The sequence below is a fragment of the Oryx dammah genome, unplaced genomic scaffold (genome assembly GCF_014754425.2).
Source record: "Oryx dammah isolate SB20612 unplaced genomic scaffold, SCBI_Odam_1.1 HiC_scaffold_22, whole genome shotgun sequence".
NCBI lineage: Eukaryota > Metazoa > Chordata > Mammalia > Artiodactyla > Bovidae > Oryx > Oryx dammah.
The window spans coordinates 29,415,872-29,435,368 of record NW_024070206.1 but is presented as its reverse complement, the minus strand read 5'-3'; the positions used below and the strand labels follow the sequence as shown (position 1 = coordinate 29,435,368).

General features: G+C 42.0%; 1 protein-coding gene across 1 annotated transcript in view; it reads left to right on the top strand.

Moving 5' to 3' along the window:
* Positions 1–662: 662 nt before the first annotated feature.
* OSBPL1A (oxysterol binding protein like 1A) overlaps positions 663–19,497 on the top strand; it is a 221,221-nt gene continuing 202,386 nt past the window's right edge. The window contains exons 1-3 of the mRNA XM_040264746.1: positions 663–878; positions 10,014–10,190; positions 14,130–14,252. Coding sequence (XP_040120680.1) covers positions 14,132–14,252 — 121 coding nt within the window. The 5' untranslated portion in view covers positions 663–878; positions 10,014–10,190; positions 14,130–14,131. The remainder of the gene's footprint in view (positions 879–10,013; positions 10,191–14,129; positions 14,253–19,497) is intronic.

The following is a 19,497-nucleotide window of genomic DNA, read 5'->3' as shown; positions in this document are numbered from 1 at the left end:
TTCAGCTATGCATATTTTTAAAAGGTGTAATTACACTAGAGTGTGTACTTTCACATAATAGACTATGTGTTAACTACTCTGGCTAGACCTGTTGTGCGAGTCCGTAGAGATGGACTCAATGAAAGGTGTGTGATGGGGGGACGAAGTGAAGGAAAACTTGTAAAATCTCTCTTTAAGCATACCTTACTCATATCCATCTTAGATGCTTACACCTGTATAGCATTTAAAGATCATCCTTTGACATGTGAAAAGAGAGGTGCAGCTAATTTATACTGCCGATTAAGTTACCACGAGTAAAGTCGCAACCAAAGCAGAAAAGAAAAAGGCTGGGCAGCTGGGTAATGTATTGAGTATTTATAAATATATTTGCTTTGGCTTGGAGGGCTTCCTTTCCGTGCCACAACTCCTGGGTGTCTTCGAAGTAGGGTCCGTCCTTCTCTTGGGGCGGGGCGTTTGGGAGGAGCGTGAAGTCCTTGTCCCTGCTTACAGCAGTTTGCAAATCCTGGAACCATCCTCTGCGATCGGGGAGGAACTGGAGAGTGCTGGGGCGGGGCGTGCCAGGTCGGGGGCGGGGCCGGGAGCCGAGCGCGCCACACGGCCCGCGCGCCGGTCACGTGGTGCCCGGGCAAGGCGTAAATAAAGCCGGAGCGCGCGCGCGCTCGCGGGGCTGGCCGCGCGGAGGGGCGGCGCCACCTCGCGGAGTGGTGCCAAGCGGCCTCTGGCTCCGCCGGGCGCCGGGATCCCCGAGACCGACGATCCGCGGGGCCGCGAGTCTTCCGGGAGTGTGAGCCAGGTGACGGCCGCCTCCTGGGCGTTAGACGGGCAGCCTGCGTTTGTGGTCCCCACCCGGGAGATCTGGAACCCGGGTGACCGCGTAGGTCAGTTTCCTAGGCCGGCTTCAGGGCAAGCGGGCTCTCCCCTGCATGGTGCTGGGGGTGGTCTGTCCTCGCGTGGTGGGGAGTGAGGGCGCGTCTCCGAGGATGGGCAGGGTCTGGGTCTAGAGGTAGCGGGCTCGGACCCAGACCTCGACCGCCCCGAAGTCCCTGGCTGCTCCGGCGCTGCGGGAAAGTTGTTGCAAGTAGTAGGACGTTGGCATTTGTTGCATTTCCACTCTGGGTGCTAGGACTTCGTCCCGGTGTCTCATGCATTACCTGAGAAGTCATCAGCCGCGTGCTTTCTAGGTACTTGGATGTGTGCATCCCAACTTTGAGTTTCCTACTATCCTGCGGAGGGTTGATTCACAGTGGAAGTCACGAGCTGTTCACGTGACCCTTCTCACTGTGTGCCTCGTGGTCAGTTCCCACTAGCACCAAAGACCATCAAAGGAGTTCAGAAACAGTATGAAAGGTTGCCACTGCCTAATAGAAACTATGCTGCAGTCCACGGGGTCGCAAAGAGTCGGACACGACTGAGCGACTGAACCGAATAGAAACAAAGATTTATTTACCCGGTGGCCCTGCTGTTTGGCAGGAGGCGTTGAAAGGGGTTGCCTTGATGTAGTTAATGTTAGTTGTGAAAGTCTTAGCTTTATGCAGATAGTGAAGTGAACAGTTGGCATGTGATATTAAGTTAAACTAGACTGTTTGAATGTTGCAAATTTAGTGATTAGGTGTTTGTGGGTAGAATCAGAGATGTATTTTTCTTGACAATCTCAGCCATATGGTAATATTGTAATTGATGCATTCTGGGTTTAGAGTTCGGAATGTCCTCACCTCTTATTTCAGAATTTGAAAAATACTTGTTTTGATGGCTTAGGAGTGTTCGCGTTCTGACTGTGATGCAAGGAAATTTTTTGCAGTGAGTAGTAGGTATAATTTCCGGATCCCTCTGGTGAAATTTTAAAGGTCTCTGTGTTAATTACAGAGTAGTTACAAAATCCACCCTCTTTTCATCTCCTAGTTCTACTCTTGGAGCTCTACCTACTACAATCTGTGGGCGGAGAAAGGGGAGAAAACTCAGTAATGGTTCCTTTTTAGAAAGTATCTTTTTCTTCTAGCCTTGAGCAACTGATATGCAAAACAGGAGTTAACTGCTGCAAGTTGAATAGATTTATCTGAAGCAGTTGTGTATTAGTGTAGGGTTTTGCCAGAGTCTGTTGATCAGATGACACTTGCTGAATATCTCCTTTTTCCTCAGTAAAACGTTGTGGGGGTGGCTGATCCTTGTTTCTGGAGGCTCTCAGCCTTGCAGGTGTTATTTGCACAGCACCTACACCTGTAATTCAGAGCAGCTAAATGTTATTTCTGTAAAACATTGCTTTTTCCACTCTTTCCCCAAAGCAAAGGGAAATGATGCTTGTTTGGAACCAGCGACTAGGTAGAAAAATATAGCCAGTTTCTTTTGCATGATAACTCGATGCAGTGTCTATTTAACAAAATAAAATTTTTCTTCATGTGGTTTTATTTTACCTAGACACATCTATATTTAATCATAATATATCAGTCTTCATGCTTTGACAGTTTCTTACCTCTTGCTATTACAAGGAGCTGAGCTTTTGTACATTATGTACATTCACTGAGAAAAGTAGTCAGGAGAAAGTAGAAATCAGCTTAGCTAATAACATATGTGGGAGAAAGCCAGGGCATGTAAAAAAAATTTGAAGTGTTTAATAAGCCAAGTCTGGTGGTAATTAGAACTTGATTGATTTGTAAATTCCAGTTCCTAGAAAAAGGACAGGTGTTAGCAGTATAGTTAGCAACAAGCTTATACCGATTTTTCCAGAAGTCATTAATGAGAGCTCAGAAAAGATGCTTTCGTGCATTTTGTACGGAATATATTGGTGATCATATCATATAATTATCTTATAGGATGCTCTTGATCCCTAGAAATGTAGGATTTTCTCTTACGTGTCCTCTTTCACTAATAACATAGGCAAGTATAAGAAATACTTTTAAACGCTTAAAGAGGATGTAGTAGGTCACTCTGAGTCACTATACTCATCAGCCAGCAAACCGGGAATTACTGTGTGCTATACAGTGAAAGTGGTCTTTAACTGTGCAGTTTCCCAGCATGTGACAATGAAAAGTAACCACATTTTTACTTTGGTTAAAGTTTTCCTTTAAAGAAAAAGTTCTGGTTATATAGTGGGTAACTGATCAGTACTGCAACATATTTCATTACGTTTAGAAGATAATTTTCAAATGTGGAAATAGGAAACATTTAAATACACTATCTGACATATAAGGAATTTTATCACTAGAATGTGATAGTTGATCAGCCTTCTTTTGGTGAATATTATTGTTATATAAAACTGTATTCATCTAATTTGTGGACTTCTCTTGCTTCTATGGGTCCAACCTATTTTGAAACTATATTTAATAGTTTTTAGAATCTATGAAGTTCAAGTTCAAATCAGGGATGAATGTAAGGGTTAGTTCTTGGTTGTAAAAGCAGATAAAATGTATAGCAATTTCAGGTTTTAACAATTTCATAAAGCAGGGAAGCTTATTTAATTTTTACCGGTTCTTTTAAACATCAGCATTTTCAACTGAATGAAGATAAAATAATAGCAAGAAGGCTTATTCTTTTATTATATCTGTATGGCATCCAAGTCAGTATGGGTATATAATGAATATGAATAAGAGAAGATAATGTAAATAGGTCAAATATAATTTGGTATGGGCATTTTACATTGATTTCAGTGGCTTACAAATTGTATGTCTTACTACAGTTAGACTGTAGTAAGGTGTCTCTCACCTATAGCCAGGTGTCTCTCATTTCTCCTGCAAAAAGGATGATGCTGTTGATCTGGGCACAGAGTCCTGTTGAAGTTAGCAAGAAAGTTTCACTGAATTAAAAATAAAGTGATTTTTAACTTAATTTTATATTTTTAAAAGAAAGAGGCAGGTGCTTCCTAAAATGACTAAAATTTGCCGTCGTTTTCCTTAAATTGCCATATTTTGGATATCTTATTTCAATGAGTAAGGCTTCTTAAAATGAGAGGATTAAGCTAAAATTCAGATTCAGCTTCCTCAGTGTTCACACATGTGAACAATAACTAGGATCAGGGACCTTTAATTTTAGAGGCTGAATTGAGTTTTATGAAATGCTGCTGCTGCATTAATAATTCACTTTGACTAGAAGTTCTAAATTCTGGTTTTGGCTGGTAAAGTCATACCCTTAGCAAGTACCCTTTGTGCTTTTCAGTTTCTTCATCTCTAGAAGCGGTGTTAGATTAAATATGAATCTGGCTGCTGCTGCTGCTGCTGCTAAGTCGCTTCAGTCGTGTCCAACTCTGTGTGACCGCATAGACAGCAGGCCACCAGGCTCCCCCGTCCCTGGAATTCTCCAGGCAAGAACACTGGAGTGGGTTGCCATTTCCTTCTCCAATGCATGAAAGTGAAAAGTGAAAGTGAAGTCGCTCAGTTGTGTCCAACTCTTAGTGACTCCATGGACTGCAGCCCACTAGGCTCCTCCATCCATAGGATTTTCCAGGCAAGAGTACTGGAGTGGGGTACCATTGCCTTCTCCATGAATCTGTCTACCAAGGCTAAATTTCTAAAACAAGCAAAAATGCATTTAATTATTTGTGTTATCACAAATGTCATAGTTTTATACATATACGTTTGTATATGTCTATGTACAAATAGGTATATACACACACATGCATATACCTGGGATATATAATATAAAAGAACTTAATGATTACTTGCTAGGAACTAATAAGATTGATAGCAAAGCTATTTTATTTCTGTTGTCATGTTTTAACATAGTCACTTTGATTTTTAATATTTTCCTTATATTAAAATTTAGTATTGGAAAAATATTGGGGAAAAAATATACCATTAAGCAGTTGAGTACTTTGGAATACAGTGCTGAGCACACTGGGTTTCTTTTTTTTGTTTTTTTGGTTTTAAAGACTTGGTTTGTAAAATATATTCATAAATATTTAATTTTTCTCACTATTCAAATTCTTAGTATACAGTATAATTCAAATATTTTAATGTATTACCAAGCATAAAATCAATATCTGAGAATTTGAAAAATAATCACAATATAATCATAAGGTGTTTTGAATAGTTAGCTTCCTTTGACTTTTTACTAGTATAAAAGCTATTTGGCACTTGTTAGACTCAAATTTCAGATGCTTTCTCATTTTTAAAATTGTAAATTACATAGAACATAAAATCTTTTTAACCATTTAAAAATATATTATGCAGTAGCCACTGTCTCTGTCCATCTCTAGAACTTTCTTATCCCAAATGGAAGCTCTGTACCCATTAAACACTAACTCTCCATTTTCTTCTCTTCCAGCTTCTATTCACCACCATTTCAATTTTTGGCTACATGAATTTGTCTCCTCCAAATATATAAGTGGAGTTACGTATTTGTCCTTTGGTGTCTGGCTTATTTCACATTTCAATAATGTGTTCTGGCTTCATCGTTATTGTGGCACGTTTCAGGATTTCATTCCTTTTTAAGGCCGAATAGTAGTCCATTGTACGTATGCAGTACATTTTGCTTATCCATTCATCTGCCAGGGGGCACTTGGACAACTTCCACCTCTTGGCTGTGGTGAAGAACACTTCTGTGATCATGAACAGGATCTCTTTCAAGAGTCCCTTCAGTTCTTTTGGGCGTACACTCAGAAGTGGAATTGCTGGATCATCCGGTAATTTTATATTTAAGTTCTTGAGCATCACCATGCTTTCCTGATATTTTATGATGTCCCGTTAAACATTGCTATATTTGTGATCTAATAAAGTTAGCCTTGGATGTCTTTGAATTTTAACCTCAGACACCTTTAAGAACTCTTTTAAAAGACAAGTAATTTTTTTGTTTTTCTTTTAAGATTGCACCATGTGGCATGTGGGATCTTAGTTTCCCCAGCCAGGGATTGAACACAAGCCTCCCTGCATTGGGAGCACAGAGTCTTATCCACTGGACTGCCAGGGAAGTCCCAAAGCACATCATTTAATATTTTGAATTTCTGGTACTTGAGTGAATTAGCTCTGATTATTGAACTTTACTGTCTTTGATTTCTCTAGGAATTTTCTTCTTTGACTCTGTAAAAGTTCAGCTGGAATAGTAAAGAAAAATAGCCATTCAGTTTGTAAAATAATAGACCTCTGGCTGAATTGAACAAGTTGATTGCCCTTTAAGTTACAGTTTCAGGGTTTCTCTGCCAAGATTTCAGAGTTGTTAGGGCCACAGAATTTATCCACTGTAATTAATGGAGATTTAGTGGCATATATCAAGTATAGGAACCAGTTTAATTAAGTAATGTACAGGCTTCCCTTGTGACTCAGCTGGTAAAGAATCCGCCTGCAATGTGGGAGACCTGGGTTCGATCCCTGGATTGGGAAGATCCCCTGGAGAAGGGAAAGGTTCCCACTCCAGTATGCTGGCCTAGAGAATTTCATGGACTGTATCGTTCATGGGGTCGCAAAGAGTCAGACACAACTGAGCAACTTTCACTTCACTCACAGTGTTTATACAACAGCAAAATGTAAATTTGCTTTCCACAAAATAATTCAGAATTAGAAGCTTGTCTTCCCCAGTGAACCTTGGAGGAGGGGAGTCAAGGCAAAGTGGCCTCTAGTCTCCTAGTTTTTGAAGCTCAAGATGTTTTTGTCTATTTTCTTGAACATTCTCTTGGCTATTAAAATCTCATTAATCTTAAAAACAAGAGTTTGGAGCTGCATGTATATGGAAAGAATGGCTGAATACATCCACAAAGTGATACTGAAAAATATCTATAGTATGTGTGCTGATAGAATGTTGTTCAAAATCTAGTCTCATAAGATGCATTAAGGGTTTACTTGTCTTTCTTTTGGCTTAAACATCAGAGACAGTGCTTTTCTGAAATAAACTCTCATGAGTCCAAAGAATATTTTTTAACATCTGTTCAACATTTGAATTTGGATTCTTTGATTTTTGTGTTTTTTCTAAAGTTAACTGTTGTTGTTTAGTCACTAAGTTGTGTCTGACTCTGTGACCCCATGGACTGCAGTACCCCAGGCCTCCCTGTCCTTTACTGTCTCCTGGAGTTTTGTCCAGTTCACCTCCATTGAGTCATGAATGACGGTGATGCTATCCATCCATCTCGTTCTCTGGTACCCCATCTCTTCCTGCCTTCAGTTTTTCCCATCATCAGGGTCTTTTCCAGTGAGTCGGCTCTTCACATCAGGTGGCCAAAGTATCAGTCCTTCCAATGCATATTCAGGACTGATTTCCTTTAGGATTGACTGGTGTGATCTCCTTGAAGTCCAAGGGCCTCTCAAGGGTCTTCTTCAGTGCCAGAATTTGAAAGCATCGTACTCAGTCTTCTTAATGGTCCAGCTGTCACATCCGTACATGACTATTGGAAAAACCATAACTTTGACTGTGCGGACCTTTGTCAGCAAAGTGATATCTCTGCTTTTTAATAGATTTGTCATAGTTTTCTTTCCAAAGAGCAAAGGTCTTTTAATCTCATGGCTTCAGTCATGGGCCGCAGTGATTTTGGAGCCAAAGAAAATAAAATCTGTCACTGTCTGTACTTTTCCCCCTTATATTTGTTAACTGTTAACCACAAATTATTCATAAGTTAGAGATGTATTAATATCAGATTAGCAGTGATCATCCTAAGTAATCCTGGAATGTATATTTTAAAAGATCTTCCTTTTTTGCTATGATTTTAATATCTTGTGGCATATAAGGTGAAAAAACCTTCATTTTTTGATCACTGGATGAAAGTGTACCACTTAATATAAACACGTTACTTTTAGACCTTCCTGTCAGTCTATCTTGATTGTTTTGATCTTGAAAAACTAAGTTCACGTTCATCTATTCATCCATCCATTTAATGTTTGGTTGCTTGCTGTGTTATAGGTATCTTGCTGGATATTAGGGATATAGTGGGGACACATAATAGACTTGGGATCCTTTTTCTAATTAAGTTTCTAGTGTAGTATGGGGAGAACAAAGAAATGACCACACGAGCACCTACAGACTAATGTTTGTGGCGAACATGAGATGCTGTGAAGGCTTATTAAGGGGAACTAGTTGAAGTTAGGAGTGGAGATGGCAAGTTAGACCTCGAGAAATGTGGATAGTCATTTATTTGTACAGTTGACTCTTCTATAACATAAGTTTAGGAATTCCCTGGTGGTCCTGTGGGTAGGACTCTGCATTTTCAGTGCCATGGCCCAAGTTCAGTCTCTGGTTGGGGAACTAAGATCCTGCAAGCCTTGCAGAGTGGTGCCTGCCCCCAAATATATGTGAGTATTATATATATTTAATATGTACTATATATTAAAGTATAGGTAAAACAAATGTGTTTTATATAGATAAAACATAAAAATTTATAGATAAAACATAGCATAAAAATATATAGATAAAACATGGATTTTTATGTTTTTAAATATAAAAATACATAGATAAAACATAAAGTTATCCTAATGCAAGGCCTGGTTTTATTCATTAGTGTATCACACTAATGAATAGAGCAGTAATAGACCAGTGGTCTGTTAATGACCACTAATAGCACAGTGCCTGTGCCGTGGTCCGCCCTCAGCAAGTGTTTATTGATGGTAATGCAGTGACAGGAGAGAAATGCTGGCCTAGTGGTGGTGAGCAAACTGCAGCTCCTTGTGGACTTCACGGTGGGCACCTTCCTAGCCCATGCTGGCTACCTAGATGCCAACCTGAGTGAAGTTTTAGCTACTACAGATGTATCGAATTAGGAATCTTCAGGTATGCATAGATAGCAGCAGACTTTGCCTTATAATGGTTCTTGGATTAAGAAAAAATACAAATGTTTTTATGTCTTGGTTTGGAATATTTTAGTTTCTTTGCGGCGTAGCGGAAAGGAACATAACAATCATGTTTTACTGGGCTAATTAAATAGTACTGTTACCATTTTAAGAAGTTTTCTTGGTCTTTAAATTACAGATATTTCTGGAGCTGTGCTACTTTGATTTGGTGTTAGAGCCACTAAGGGAGAAGGAAGAAGTGTCAGCCCCCTCTCCTATCCCACCTCCCCACCCCCCGCCATTCCTTTCCAAAGTAACAGAAGTTTACAAAGGAGCAGTGTTGAAATGCCTGCTTGCATTTTGGAATTTATCCTCAAGGTCTTGCTTATTTGACTGTGTCTCAAGCCCAGTGTTAACAGTTGCAAACCTTTGAGTCTGCTTAGCCTTCAGACAGCAGCTAGTTTCAGTGGATGTGGTGGTAAATTGTTTTGAAAGGGAGAGACGACCTCCTCCCCCGCAAGCCCACTGTCAGCAGCTGTCCTGTCTCATACTAAGACTACTCTCACCTATTAAGGTACTTGGGAATCTGTGTCTCAGGAAGTTGTTAGCATCAGAGAGGAGCTCTATCTACCCAGCCCCCACTGGCCCCTTAACCCCTACCCCCAGCCAGCTTCGTGTGGGGCTTCCTCTCTTCAAGGCTAATCCTCCCCTTGGGCTTTTCATCCACCTGCTTCAGGCTCTTCTTGGATCTGTCGCATCTTCATTCTTTCTCCTGTCTTTCAAGCTTTTCCTCTCTCCTGGCTCTATAGCCCCACAGCTATGAACATGCCCAGGTATTAGAAATCTGAAGACGGAACTTACCACCAGCCCTTCAAAACAAAGTCTCTCTAAAGGAGTTTGCCGCCCTCTGTCCCACCTTTACTGCTCAGTTTACCCACGTCTGCCTGCAAGCCTGTCATTTCTACTTGAAATATTCTTGAATTCTCCTTCTCCTTGCCAAACCAGTTGCGTTTGCAGGCCTTGTTCCTGCTCTTCCTTTGACATTTCACACCTTCTAACCCCTGGAAACACTCTCCTCTCTTGGGTGACACTCCCGCCCTCCTCTGGTACCACCCCACCCCCGCCCCATCCACGCTTAGATCTTTCTTGCTATGTCATCGTTGCTGGCCTTCTTTCCCTTCACTCTTGGTCTTCTTTCAGTAAGAGGTCCTGATTACCCCCATGATTTTAATGAACACTAATGTACTGACTGTTGTACTTCTTCCCTGGAACTGTTTTCTTGTGCTCAGGCTGGTATAAGCTGGTTGCTTACCGGACATCTCTCTCTCTTTCCCACAGGAATCTCAAACTCACCACGACCAAATGGAATCACATCTTCACCCAAGACTGTTCCTGGTATAACAGTTGTCCAGCTGGGGCAGAAACCTTTGTCCTGCTGGTCTTGGTGACCTCCTCAGTCTTCAAGTCCCAGCTTGAATTTCACTTTCTCTGTGGTTCCTTCCTTCACTAATGCAGGTAAAGGGCTAATCACCCCCTTTTGTCCTCTGGACAGCCACTATCCCTTGCTCATTACTGTACTTGGCGCATGTCGGTGTGACCGAGCACATGTGTGTCCTGTCACTTTGCAACCTTTGAATAAATTTTTTTTTTTTTTACCTTGCTGCTTGACTTTCATGATCTTCGTTCCCTGACCAGGGATTGAACCTAGGCCCCAATAATTCTTAATCTCAATTCCTGTGCTTATCAGTAACTGTCGTGGTGAATATGATATTATTGAATATCATATGATATTCATATGAATGTCATGAATATTATATTACTGTGGACTGTTTAAATAAATAATAGACTTGACTGTACCCTTTTCATATTTATTATATAGAAGTTGAAAAACTTAAAACTACAACTTTTTTTCTGTAAACCCAGTGTGGTAAGAACCCAAGGTAACATTAAACAACTTCTAGTATGTTCTGAAGATACTTCAAGTGTTCTTTGATTCATTCTTGAAAAGCAGGAAAAAGATATTAAATGAACATTTTTGTGTGTATTATGCCAGCAAAAATAGATGGTCACTTCTTATGTACTTGTCTTGCTAAAATATATATATAAAAAATCACCTGTGATGAAATGTCCATTTAATTTGACAAGATTTTTGGTTTTATATCTTCAGTAACTTTTCTTATAAAGATTTAATGCTGTTATATTGTAGGGAGTTCAGAAAGCACAACCCTCAAAAGACAATCAAAGCCATTCGTAATTTCACTGTAAGAAGTAACCACTGTTATCATCCTAATATATTTTTTTTGGTGAATATGTAAAACATATACAGAGATTGTTACATTAAATCCATCTGACTTGATACATTGCAGTGCCATAGTTTTAGAAATTCCTTTTACAACCTTGTTGATTATATAGTATTCAGTTTTGTGAACAAACCTTTACTAATGGACATTAACATTTTTGCTTTATAAATAGGGCTGCAGTGAATATAAGTATTAAGCTTTTTAAATGACTAATCGAATGTTTTAATAAGCATGCAGTTTTATAAATGAACGTGGAGGTGATTTAGGGTGGTTAGTGTAAACGCTGATCAACAATCTGTTGAGAAGAAAGGACGTTATGGTCACTGCTAGATGACATCTCCTAGGAAAATATTCTCTGAAATCAGTCCCTGGGTTAGAGTCTGAGTTCGTCTTCCCTGAGGGTTTATAAGAGCCCTTTCAAGGGGACGTGAGTGAGTGCTGGGCACAGTTATCTGGTAGCGCTCTGAAGGGACCAGGTTCTGGGCCCCTGGCTGGCAGGAGTCTGAGGTACACAGGCTGCTCTTCCTGTTCTTCTGAGCACACGGAGGCCCGGCTCTAGTTCTCAGGGATGGGTGGACGCAGAAGACTTGCAAGGAGGAACATGGGCACCCACAGCTGATCGGGCAGCAGAACACAGGCGTGCAGGAGCGTGACTAGCATGAAGCCCAGACAGGCCAAGGATGGTTAAGACCCAAGCCAGGCACGCTTAACTCCTAAGTGTCTTACTCTTTACCCACTGCCTGCTGGCCCTCAGAGTTTCTCACGAGAAACATGATCATCTTATCGAGGATCCCTTGTGTGACGTTTTGCTTTTCTCTTGGCTTGCTTTCAAAATTCTGTCTTTTGAAAGTGTGAGTATGTATCTCCGATTTCATCTTGGTGTTCCTTGACTTCTTGAATATTTATGTTCATGTCTTTGACCAAATTTGGGAAGTTCTTGGCCAGTATTTCTTCAAATGCTCTACCCCCTTCTCTCTCCTGGGACATCTGTGATTCCTGGGTTGGTTTGCTTGTTGGTGTCCTACAGGTCTCCTCAATTGGGGTCACTTTAATCTTTTTTGTTTCTGGTCCTCAGAGTTATTAATTTCTGTTGTCCTGTCTTCAAGTTCACTGATCCTTCTTGCTCAAATCTGCTTTTGAATCCCTCAAGTCAAATTTTCACTTTAGTGACTGCATTTTTAAGCTGCAAAATTTCTTTTTGGCTTCATTTTAGGTTTTCTATCTTTATTTCCATTTTGTTTATACATCTTGACTTTCTCTGCTTCTTCCTTTAGTTCTTAATCATTTTTAAGACCGTTGTTTTAAAGTCTTTGTTTGGTATATCTGCCATCAATTCTTCTTAAGGGACAGTTTCTGCTGACTTGGTTTTTTCCTTTGAGTGGGCCCTGCTTTCCTGTTTGTGTGATTTGTGTCTTTTTGGGAGGGAACAGCACTGCTGGAAACAGGACATTTGAATCTAATGCAGTAACTCTAGAAATCAGATATACCCTCTTCCCCAGGGTTTGCTAATTTTTTTTGTTTTGATATAGACTGCTGCTGAAGGCCAGCCTGAGGTATAAACTTGAGGTTGTTTCATGTCTTTTGAGCTTTCGGGTGGGAATGAGCAGTCACATTGTAATTTCCACCACATATGCATTTGGTTGTAAATGTCCTAGTTATTACTAGAGGAAAATTAAGGGGGAAAATGGAAAAATGAATGGGGGGCAAAAGGGTGCTAGCTGTTTAAATCTCCTGGCATTCCAGCCCATTGGAAAGACTTGCAGCCAGGGGCCAGATGCAGCAGTAATGGCTGCCCACTTGTCTGCATGTCTGTGACCAAAAGCAGCAATCAGTGATCAGAGCCCAGCTCCCCAGTATTGAGAGGACAGGGTCCTTTTTGCCAACCTTGACTGCAGCAGGCTGCTCCGGAAGCAGATGTACAGATGTCTGCTTAAGTGTCTGAAGGATAGGGAACCACTGCTCTGCTAAGAGCTGAAATCATCAGTTACCTTCCAAGTCTTCCCTGGCAGTTGCAAGTCTTCGTAGGCTCCAGAGTTCCACAGTAGTTACATCAGACAGATTGTGCAAGTGCAGTTGTTGTGCAGGTGGAAAGACAGGTCCTGGTGTTTACTTGGCCATCTCCTGGCATCCTCCCTGGGTATTTGTGTATTTTGAAATTATTTCATCTTGACAGTTTGTTGTCTCTTCCTCCCTCTGCAACATATGTATGCAATAGCTTGTGTATATAACATGTATATAATAACTTGTATGCAAGTTATATATAATATGCATAATAACAGTTTACTGGACTGCACATTTTCTGTTCATGCCAGCATTTGGTGTGTTTACTTTTTTTATTTGTGCTAATGAGGTAGGCAGAAAATTCTTGATCTATTTGCATTTAACTGATTATTGTGCTCTGTCACTTTAGTTGTGTCCAACTCTTTGTGATCCCATGGATTGTAGCCAGCCAGGCTCCTCTATCCATGGGATTTTCCTGGCAAGAGTACTGGAATGGGTTGCCATGCCCTTCCCCTGGATCTTCCTGATCCAGGGATTGAACCCACATCTCCTTTATGCAGGTGGATTCTTCACCTTCTGAGCCATCGGAGGAGCCCAAATGATTATTAGTATGAAAGAAATTTCTATTTTTTTCTGAGATAAATGCTTTAAATTTGGTTGTTTTTCTCTATAGTTGTCTTGAGGCTGGATAAGAAAATGAGAGTTTATTGATAAGTATGGTGGCTCCAGGATCCTTATCTGTAATTTATTTTCTCACAAGATTCCAATATGTTCATTTAGATCATTCCAGTCTTTTGATAATTCCGTATGAACTGATGAATTGCCATATTTTAACTTTATAGACATAAGGTTGTTAATGTACTAATAACTATTTACAAAATACTTTGATAGTTTTCATAGACACAATCTTACCACAGGTCATGAAGTTGATTGTATTTTGCAGGTAAGAAAGCTGAGGCTTCAGTAATATACAGGGCACAGAGTCTCAAGATCAAATTTTGACCCTGCAGCTGATTCATTTAATTATTCCTTTTGTCTGTCTTATTAGCTACAAAACTAAGATGATTTTTTTTTCCCCTTTATCTGTTGGCAGAATATCCAAAAGCTAATATGTTCTTAGATTAACAGCAGTGTTACTATTTTTTAAATCTAGAAATGAGTACAGACGCAGAACAACAGCTTCTCCATCATGCCAGAAATGGCAACGCTGAAGAAGTAAGACAGCTGTTAGAAACCATGGAAAGCAATGAAGTAATTGCTGACATTAACTGCAAAGGTAAGCCTTGAATGTGTTTTTTCACTTTTTCTTGTGAGTATGCACTAGGTGGCTCAGTGGTAAAAATCTGCCTGCCAATACAGAAGATTTGGGTTCAGTCTCTGGGTTGGAAAGATGCTCTGGAAAAGGAAATGGCAACCCACTCCAGGATACTTACCTGGGGAGTCCCATGGACAGGAGCCTGGTGGGCCGTAGTCCATGGGGTTGCAAGGAGTCGGACACACCTGAGCGACTAAGTTCACATACATGTGTACACTTTATCATTTATTTAGTGCTAGTCCTTTTGAACTTGCCTGCCATAAATTTCCATCTCTTATCCTAGGAAGAAGTGCTGTAAGAGTGGGTACTCTTCTACTCCCCTCTAAGTAAGAGAAATTGAGTGCCAGTCTTCCTTTTCTTAACTTTTTATTTTATATTGGAGCATAGCCCATTAATAATGTTGTGATAGTTTCAAGTGGACAGCAAAGGGACTCAACCATACATAGGCATGTATCCATTCTCCCCCAAACTTGAGATCCAGTCTTAAAATTGTCATGGATCCTAAACCTTATGAACTACAAGGCCTTAAAGGCCTACTACAAACCTTAAAGGCCACCTTAAAAAAAAAGGCCACCTTAATGAGATGAGCCCACAGGATATATGCTATGACAATTTCTTCTTCCCAAAGACATTGCAGTTGAAGCAGCAGTTTTGAATGTTTACTGTATGCCCAGGATCATGTGAAGTACCTTAAAATCCTGTCAGACAGGATCCTTCCCTCACTGAGATTGGTAGATTACTAGCTCAGACTAGTCTTTATTGCACAATATGTACAAAGTATGGGAGCTATGATGTGCGGAGTATCATGGAATATATAAGAAGTATGTAACTAGAACTTGAAGGATTAGTTTCTTGGAGGAAATCGTCCTAAGGTGATATATGAAGAGCGCATAGACAAAACCAGGTAAAAATAGAGAAGAAAAGGGATCAAGGCAGAAGAAAGGCCACGTGCCAACGTTTTGAAGTGAGAAGCAGCCTCGATGACAGGGATTTTGCAGATAGGAGGGGTGAGTAAGTAGCAGCCACCAAATCACAGCGTGTCTTGTATAGCATGGTTACAAATATATTAAACTCAGGTGTGCATAGAATTTATTTTTTAAATTGGCTCAGATATTTCAACAAGCGCCTCCTCCTCCTGGGAGTTTGGAGAACTAAATGTTAGTCTTCGGGTCCCTCCCTCACAGTGGCTCTTTTGTAAAACGATTGCCCTCCCAGAGCCTCTCACCTGTGTCCTTTTCCGTCTCAGTGTGTGCTAAGTCGCTTTAGTCGTGCCCATCTCTTTGTGACCCCATGGACTGTAGCTCGCTAGGCTCCTCTCTCTGTCCATGGGATTTCCCAGGCAAGAACACTGGAGTGGGTTGCCATTTCCTTCTCCAAACTATCTTCCTGATCCAGGGATTAAACCCAGGTCTCTTTTGTCTCCTGCATTGGCGGGCGGTTTCGGTTCTAGCGTCAACCTGGGAAGCCCATCTCATTAAGGTGGCCTTTTTTTAAGATGGCCTTTAAGTGTGAAGGCGAGACTTTCTCTATGTGTACTGCCTTTGATTCCTCTGCAGCCTCTCTTCCTAGCGCATCCTTGTGGCTAAGGTAAAACACACAGGGAGTCACACGCAGGTGTTTCAGTTTCTCACAAGCACAGATGTGCTCCTTGGCTGCCTCAGGAGTCTCACCTAGGCTCTTGCTGACTTCGTGTCATCCTGACCTTCTCTCGAATCTTCCATCCAACACATGGCCTAGGCTTGCTGGTTCACCTTGGACACACTCTTTGGGTGAGGCCACAAGGTCTTGAGTGACACGTGGGGGCTCAGAGCAGCTCTGGAGACCAGCATTTGCCCTCCCCTCTGCCCACACTGCCGAGTTTACTTTGACTTGGCCACTGTGCAGGTTGGTGCTCGGTTCAGTGCCTGCTGGGGTCCTTTTCCTAGCATCCCACTTGTCACTACCCATTCTCATTGTTCCCTGGGCCTACCTCGCTCTCTGGGCTCGGGGTGAGGAGCCATGTGTCCCATCTTACGTCTTTTCCTCTCACATAGCCCTGAGTCCCTAATGGGCGTTTTGTTCTGCCATGTCACATTCCCCCCCTCTGCTCCAGCAATAGACCTCATGGCCTTACCCTCAGTGGGGACAGAGTATTATCTTTGCAGCAGGGAAGAAAACATGCTCTGAGTTGTCCAAAAATTAGCCCGAGGTGGAATGCTAAAGGAATTCTAAAAATCTTCTCATCCTTCACCAGAAACCTGCTTCTATTTTTAAAAAATTTGTTTTAATTGGAAGGTAATTACAATGTTGTGATGGTTTTTGCCATCTATCAGTATGAATTGGCCCTGGGTATGCTTGTGTCCCTCTACCCTGAACCCCCCTACGCACCACCACCCCTGCCCCTCCGCCACGCCATCCGTCCAGGCTGTCATGGAGCACTGGCTTCAGACTCAGTGGGAGAATGAGAGGGTGGGATGATTGGAGAGAATGGCCCTGAAACATACACATTACCATATGTAAAATGGAAACCTGGCTCTTAATCTTTACCTTGGCGTTCTGTTCTGAATGCCAGAAACATACCTGGTTGGATCATCATCAGGGACCCTTTACTTTCTACTCAACGTCTACCCTGACCGTGGTTACCTCGGGCTAGTTATTGGAAAGTCACCTGCTAGGAAATGTAAAACTGAGAGACAGTTGTTAATGCTTTTTCAAAATTTCACCGTCATTATACTTGTCAGTCAGGCTTGTCTTAAGGGTGGGTTGAAGGGTTTATGCAGAGGAACAGCATAATCAGGTGAGGTGAGTTCACCCACAGGACTGAGTGGATAGAGCTGGGACTGGGCCTGTGAGTGTTTGTGGGTGGGATTCTTGGTGCCTGACGTTTCTTGATAGTCTATCTAATTTGTTTTTCCAAACCCTGAGAAGTTGAGAAAATGGTAAAGTGTAGTATAATTCTTCTGCAAGATTTAAAGCTCAAAAGTCAACACAAGAGATGTGATTGGTTGGAAGGATGTCAGGTTGAAGGGAGAGAGGGAACCTCTATAGGTGAAGGTCAGTACTTCCAGGCTTGGGGCACAAAGGAGGAGCTAATTGGGTAGTTTTGTTTGCAGCTGTTGCCACGTTAGAAGTGTGTGTTTGTGTCTATTGCTAATGGTGAGACATTCTTGCAAATAAATGCTAATATGTTTGAATAACATGCTTTATATAAATTCTGTGAGTAGTATTCCAAGAAACAAGTTTTTAAAGTAAAATAAGAGCTTGTATTGGTAATATAAAGATGATTCTGTATGATGCTGTCCTCTCACTTTGTTGAGAGGTCTGCATGAGAAAATACTTGCGTTTTACCCATAATGTGTGTACCTGCTCAGTTGTGTCTGACTCTCTGTGACCCCATGGACGGTAGCCCACCAGGCTCCTCTGTCCATAGAATTTTCCAGGCAAGAATACTGGAGTAGGTTGCCATTTCCTTCTCCAGGGGATCTTTCCTACCAGTGATCAAACTCCCGTCTCTTTTGTCTCCTGAATTGGCAGGCAGGTTCTTTACCACTAGCCCCTCCTGGGAAGCCCATCACCCATAAAACCTGCTGATTTTTCCCAGTGTTGTACTGTTCAGTGTAGGATACAATTTTCTGTACATATTTCTAAACTTGACTATTTCTTACTGATCAAAAATTTTGGATATCCATAATAAATAGTAAAGAGTGTAAAGGATATTTAGAGTATTTTAAGAATAATTTAAGATTTTGGAAATGTCAGCTTCTTGATCCAGAATCCCATGTGGAAATACTAGATGTGAGGAAGCTTCTGAGTAACTCAAAAGAGACTGCTATGGGTCATGTGGGCCTGGAAGCAGTGGGAGTGGTGAAAAGTGTTTAGATATAGTTAACATTTAGGAGGTAGAATTGATTGGACTGATTGAGTTGTGGAAGGGGTGAAAAGGAGAAAGCCAGCAAGTGGTACTTATTTCTCCCATCCAAGTACTAACCAGGCCCAGCCCTGCTTAGCTTCTGAGATCGGACGAGGTGGAGCCCTTTCAGGGTGGTATGGGCGTAGAAAAGAGGATGTTGTTCTTCAGTTGCTCAGTCGAGTCTGACTCTCTGTGATCCCATGGACTGCAACACTCCAAGCTTCCCTGTCCTTCAGTATCTCCCAGAGTTTGCTCAAACTCATGTCCATTAAATCGATGATGCCATGCAGCCATCTCATCCTCTGTTGCCCCCTTCTCCTCCTGCCTTCAGTCTTTTCCCAGCATCAGGGTCTTTTCCAGTGAGTCGGGTCTTCACATCAGGTGGCCAAAGTATTGGAGCTTCAGCATCAGGAGCTTTTTTCTGAATTGAGAAGTGAGGTGAATAATGGGACAGTTGATTGTGAAAACTGGGAGTGGGGACAGGGAGTTTTTGTGTGCGAGTGTGCATGTGTGAGATAAGTGAGTTCAACTTTGTGCTTCCTGAGCAGAAGGTATTCCTGTGTCCTCCAGGTCTGAGTAAGAGATGGAAATGCGGAGTTTGAAGTCAAGAGCGTATAAGCAGGTAAAGCTGTGGGAAAGGGCCAGGAGGTGTCATTGTTGGAGATTCCAGTGATGAACGGCCCAGTCAGAGGAAGTAGAGAAAGTGGAAGTTTGCGCAGAGCCGTCGGAGGAGGTGCAGGGCTCTGGCGGCTCGGGGGCTGGGCTGGCTGACACTGTCCGGTGATGCAGTGTGCTGCCTGCTGGAAAGCGCCCCTAGGATCCGGCGACACAACTTAACTGGGACGAAGTGAGGACAGTTTTAGTGATGTGGTGGGAAGTGAACCTAGTCTGCAGTCAGTGGGTAGCTCCTGGAGGGAACGAGGTGGAAAGAGTGTAGATGGGCAAGGGGAGGGCGAGAAGGAAGGAGACGATGGTCAGAGTTGGGTGCTTTTGCTCTTTGGATGGAACACCTGCAAATGCTTATCTGCTCCTTCCTATTTGCGATGAAGAAGGGAGCGGTTAAAGATAAGGAGGAAAAGGAGCGCCCGGAATGTAGGAGGAGAGCATGGGACCCAGAGTATGGGAAGTGTGATTATCCTGAGGCCCCAGGAGGAAGGGCGGAAGGGTGCCTGTGGGCAGAGATGCGGGGGTGGATTGGTTGCTAGGAAGCCCAGAGAGTCCTCTGAAAACTTCTCTTTTCCCTGAAGCTGAGAGGAGATTGTTTGCTAAGAGGCAGGTGTCTGGGAAAGAGGCTTGAGGGAGTAGTGGGGATTGAAG